The 5,369-nt window shown below is 37.1% G+C and overlaps 1 protein-coding gene across 1 annotated transcript; it reads right to left on the reverse strand.

Moving 5' to 3' along the window:
* Positions 1-2,540: 2,540 nt before the first annotated feature.
* Positions 2,541-4,606, reverse strand: LOC148843837 (uncharacterized). The gene is made up of 4 exons (XM_088959460.1): positions 4,501-4,606; positions 4,176-4,392; positions 3,080-3,627; positions 2,541-2,665 (listed from the first exon to the last, which is right to left on the reverse strand). The coding sequence occupies exons 1-4, from the start codon at positions 4,604-4,606 to the stop codon at positions 2,541-2,543; spliced, it is 996 nt and encodes a 331-aa protein (XP_088815586.1).
* Positions 4,607-5,369: the final 763 nt, after the last annotated feature.

Genomic DNA, 5,369 nt, shown 5'->3' on the forward strand with positions numbered 1-5,369 from the left:
AGGAGGGGTTCCTGCTTTTAGTTCACCTAGTCACTACTGCCACCTTTAGATCCAGATCCCAACCAGTTTCCATAGTTTCAGATTTATTTTTTATGCGTGTTTTTATTTTCCATTCTTTAATTTCCAATTTTTATTTTATTTCTGCAATTTATTTTCATCAAATTTAAATGATGAGAGTAGAATTTATCATATTTTTATCCCAAAATATTTTATTTTCCATTCTTGTATTTCGGTTCAGGGCATGAAAGAAGGCATCAGGAGCAAAGAAAAGCAATTCGGATGATTTTTCACAGTTTCGGCATTGTTCAGTAATTTGGGCTTAACTCACGTATCCGAACTCTGATTGGGCTGATTGAAGACTTACTGGAAGGATAAGAGAAAACTCCACAACTTTCGTATTTTGGTCTTTCACAGATTCGACCTGAATCAAAGTCAAATCTAGGCCCGAAGATGGGGCAAATTTGTAGGAAGGCCCAATCCGCAGCTGAAGCCCAACTTGCAGAAAAGCCTGGCTGAAGCCCAATTCACAGAGGAGGTCTAATATGAATCCAAGAACAAGAAACTGAGAAGAGACCTACCAGATCTAAATTTATAATGTAATCCCATAAAGATAAAGAGATAAGAGTAGGATTAGATTAAGACTTTCTAATCTTGAAAGATTAACTTCAAGAGAGAGTAGGAGACCACCCCCTCCCCTTTAGGCTATATGAAGAAGTAGGAGGCAGACTAGAAGGATCATCAATCAACAATTGGAGGAATTCCTGAAGTCCCTCTGGAGTGAATCAAGAAGGTCTTCAAGAACTTCAAGAAGGAGATCAAGAAAGCTTCAAGAAGGAGGTGGCGGCAAGAAGAAGAGGAGATCTCAGCACCCTGGGTGAATTCATGAGTTCTTTCTTTCATCTTGTTTGCTTTATTTCCTTTATTATGAACTGATTTTTTTTTTACCTAGGGCCGTGGAAAGCCGAACCATAATAATGAATATATTTTTATTATGATTTATCCAAGATTGTGATTTCCATATAGTCTATGAATTATTTGCTTAATGCGATTAGGAGTGGCCATCTCTTAGTTGATTCAGTGTATATGAATGAATCGGGAGAGAAATTTATATATTCAACCACATAGTTCATGATGTGAATTGAATGGTATATATAGATATATACACATGATTCATCTAAATATATTAGTTTTTCTTGCACTTCATGCATTTCTATTATTGAGAACTCTAGTCGAGGGATCGAGGGGTTACTTGATAGAAATAGGTTTAATATATCTTGGGAAAGAATATTAAATAAAATTGGGAAAAACTTCAGCTTATGGGAATAACAACTAATCTTGGTTACTCGTATCCATCAATATTCATTAGATTGGTTGGGCGGACCTAAATACCTAGCGATTTCATCCTTTGCATATTCGGTTGTTGATTGTCCTTGCTTTTATCTTCTTTTCCTAGTTTTTATTTTCAGTAGTTCTTGCTCCCTCAAATCTAAATTTCGATTGTCCAAATAATTAGGGAAGACTAGGGTTCTAATACTTATTTTGTTAAATCCCCGTGGGAATGATATTTTTAAACTACTTGATAACTAGTGCACTTGCTAGGGTTATATTCATGGCTATCATTAATTTTTGTCTGTCTTTTTGTAGATCTAAAATTCGGCCAGGTAAGATGGAAGGCCCAACTCAAGGAGTTCGAGGGTCAAAGGATAGATCCAAAGACTGTTACCTCTAACTGAGTTGCAGATTTTTTATTTAGTTTTTTATTTCTATTATTTATTTAGTTTTTTACAATTTTTACTTTCAGCATTGAAGTACGTAACAATTTTTCCCTCACTTCCCTGGGGATACGACCCCTTTCTCACCACTAACTGTGTTTTGTAGTTATTTTGAGAATTAGAAATTTGATAAATATTGAAACTAGTGTTCCGAATTGGTTAACGACGCTTTCGGACACACCAAGTTTTTGGTGTCGTTGCTGGGGAAGCAATGGAGTAAATATTTTTATTTGCTTTGTTTGAATCTGTTTCATTATTTTTTTTTATTTTTGTTTGATTACTTGATCTATAATCTCATTTTGATTCTTGTTTCTCTTTGATTTTGTAGGATGTAATAGAAAAAGGTGGGGCACTGGAGCGTTGACAGACTCATTGATGTGGTCTCAACATCACCATTTTCATTCCGATCCATGAACTCATTGATGTGGTCTCAACATGACTACAAGGCAAGTTCTAGAATAATCAAACCATGTTTGACAAGCTTTTGACAGGCCTTTAGGCGAAAAAAATGCTCATAAGGGTTACACTTGTATTGAATCTTGCTCATTCCAAAATAATAAGGTGCCTTACGTAGTCAAAAAGTTCAGTTAGTCATGCTTGCATCCTGTCTTGTCTATTCAACCTAAGCACATAATTCGTGATAGTTTGAAATTATTCAAAGATAAGTTTCTAGGGGCCAAAAACTTCAAAAAGCAAGGTTTACAAGTGATGATGGAAGCATGCTAGAGTTAACCCAGAATTTATCAAATTCCCTTAATCTCACCACACTTAAGGTATACATTGTCCCCAATGTATATGACTGTGCATAAGATAGAAAGATTTAAGGGAACTTCCCTGAATGCCTTGTTGAGATCCTTCTGGTGTGAAATCAACTGCTAAACACAACCATGTTCCTAAAATTGAAAACAAAAAAGAATGATTGAACAAAAATAACAAAACGCACTGGGTTGCCTCCTACAAGCGCAATTGTTTAACGTCGTTAAGCTTGATGTCCTTCTTGCTTTCTTAATTCGATGAATAATGAGGGAGATCCAACGAGATGTCTACCAAGGATGAGACATTTGCATCCTCATGGAACAGCTTTAATCTATGCCCATTCACTCTGAAAAACTTATTTGTATCTAGAACGCATTAGTAAATTATTTGTATCCACTGCATCATAAGGAAACACATTAGTAAATTATTTGTATCCACCGCATCATAAGGAAACACATTTGCATCCTCATGGAACTTATTTGTATCCACTGCACCATAAGGAAACACATTAGTAACAACAAATGGACCCATCCACCTAGAATGCAACTTACCTGGCATGAGTTGGAGTCGAGAATTATATAATAACACCTTTTGACCAACCATAAATTGTTTTCTTAAAAGCAAATTATCATGGAATAACTTGGTCTTCTCTTTGTAGATTCTCGAATTCTCATATGCTTCTAATCGCAACTCCTCCAATTCTTGTAATTGGAGCTTTCTTGTCTTGCCAGCTTCTTCTATGTCCATATTGCAATGTTTGATTGCCCAATATGCCTTATGTTTGATTTCAACTAGTAAATGACAAGATTTGCCAAAAACTATCCTATAAGGAGACATCCCTATTGGTGTTTTGTATGCGGTCCAATATGCCCAAAGTGCGTCATCTAGACGTAGGCTCCAATCCTTTCTACCTAGATTCACCATCTTCTCTAAAATGCACTTGACCTCTCGATTGAAAATCTCAGCTTGTCCATTTGTCTGGGGGTGATAGCCAGTCACGACTCGGTGATGCACCCCATACTTTTTCAACAAGGCTTCAACAGCTTTATTGCAGAAGTGGGTCCCTTGATCACTTATGATGGCTCGAGGAATACCAAACCTACTGAAAATGTTAGATTTGATAAAACCTACAACACACTTAGAATCATCAGTTTTGGTGGCTTTTGCTTCCACCCATTTTGAGACATAATCAACTGCCAGAAGTATGTAAACAAAAACCACAAGAGGAAGGAAAAGGGTCCCATAAAATCAATACCCCAAACATAACAAATTTCACAAATAAGAATGGGGGTTTGGGGCATCTCATTTCTGCGAGACAATGCACCTGTTCGTTGGCATCTTTCACAATTTTTACAGAACAAGTATGCATCTTTAAATAAAGTTGCCCAATACAACCCACCATCTAAAATCTTCCTAGCAGCTCTTTTTGGCCCAAAATGACCACCACAAGCATAATTATTACAAAAATTCAAAATCGACATATGTTCACCTTCAGGGACACATCTCCTAATCACTTGATCAGAGCAAAATTTCCACAAATAAGGTTCATCCCAAACATAATATTTTGACCCGATTTTATCCTTCATTGACTTGCTAAGATAACTAGGCAAAATTCCAATAACAAAATAATTCACAATATCAACATACCAAGGGACCATACCTTTTATTTGGAATAGTTTCTCATTAGGAAAAAGCTCAGAGATGGGTGAGGAGTCTTCATCTTTTACCAACTTTCTTAGATGGTCTGCCACCGAATTTTTAGCTCCCCTTCGATCCTTGATTTCTAAATCGAACTCTTGGAGTAAACGTGTCCACCTTATCAGCCTCGGCTTTGACTCCTTTTTCGCCAATAAGTATTTCAAAGCTGCATGATTAGAAAACACAATCACTTTAGAGATAAGCAAATACGATCAAAATTTATCTAAAGCAAAAACAATTGCTAGTAGCTCCTTTTTGGTGGTTGTGTAATTGCATTGTGTAGCATTCAGCGTCCTCGAAGTATAGTAAATGACATGACTCTTCCCATCAATTCGTTGACCTAGAACAGCTCCTACCGCATAGTTGCTTGCACCACTCATGATTTCAAAGGGCAAGTTCGAGTCCGGTAGTTGAATAACGGGTGCAATCGTCAACAAATTCTTGAGCTTATCAAATGCTTCCTTGCATTCATCCCCAAAGTCGAAAGGCACATCTTTTTAAAGCAATTTGGACAATGGCAGGGCAATTTTTGAAAAGTCCTTGACAAACCTATGATAAAAACCTGCATGTCCAAGAAAAGCACACACTTCCTAACATTTGTAGGGTAAGGTAAGCTTACAATTAAATCAACTTTTGCCTCATCGACCTCTATGCCTCTTGTAGAGATAACATGTCCCAACACAATGATAGGAATGATCTTCTTACTCAATGTAATTTTAAGGCTCCATTGCTAAGGGACTAGCAATGGTTAAGTTGGGGGATGTGATAATTTTATATTTTGATGCCTTAATGGGCATCATTTTAAGGTTACCTAGGCCTTAGAATAGTCAAAATGTGCCCTTTTTCCAGTTAAATTCAACATTGTGACCTCTGAGGGTCCCTGTGCAAATCTTGGGGAAATTTGGGAAAGTTTCAGGGCTGAAATGCAGTTTTTGGGAAGCTTATGTGAATTCCAGCTGAGAGAGAGGGTGTTTTTGTGAAAAACTGAGCATAGGAGGGTGCCTCCTATCTACCAAATCTAGATAGGATCCCCTCCACTAAATTAGCATAACTCTTTCTCCTCATTGAAACCCTATGCGCCACCTCCTCATATTTTTCTCTCTTGGCCGCACTATGCTATAAAATCTCCACCCTCCACTCTCT

Source organism: Nelumbo lutea, chromosome 8, assembly GCF_056320005.1.
Source record: "Nelumbo lutea isolate HS-2025 chromosome 8, American lotus-T2T, whole genome shotgun sequence".
In the NCBI taxonomy this organism is placed as follows: domain Eukaryota; kingdom Viridiplantae; phylum Streptophyta; class Magnoliopsida; order Proteales; family Nelumbonaceae; genus Nelumbo; species Nelumbo lutea.

Excerpts from the sequence above, each read along its gene's own strand:
- LOC148843837 (XM_088959460.1), bottom strand. The coding sequence starts at position 4,606 with ATGAGTGGTGCAAGCAACTATGCGGTAGGAGCTGTTCTAGGTCAACGA. Across the intron at positions 3,628-4,175 it reads ATAAAAGGTATGGTCCCTTG|GTTTGGTATTCCTCGAGCCA; the intron begins GTATGTTGATAT and ends CATTTTCAGTAG. Across the intron at positions 2,666-3,079 it reads TCGACTCCAACTCATGCCAG|GAACATGGTTGTGTTTAGCA; the intron begins GTAAGTTGCATT and ends TTTCAATTTTAG.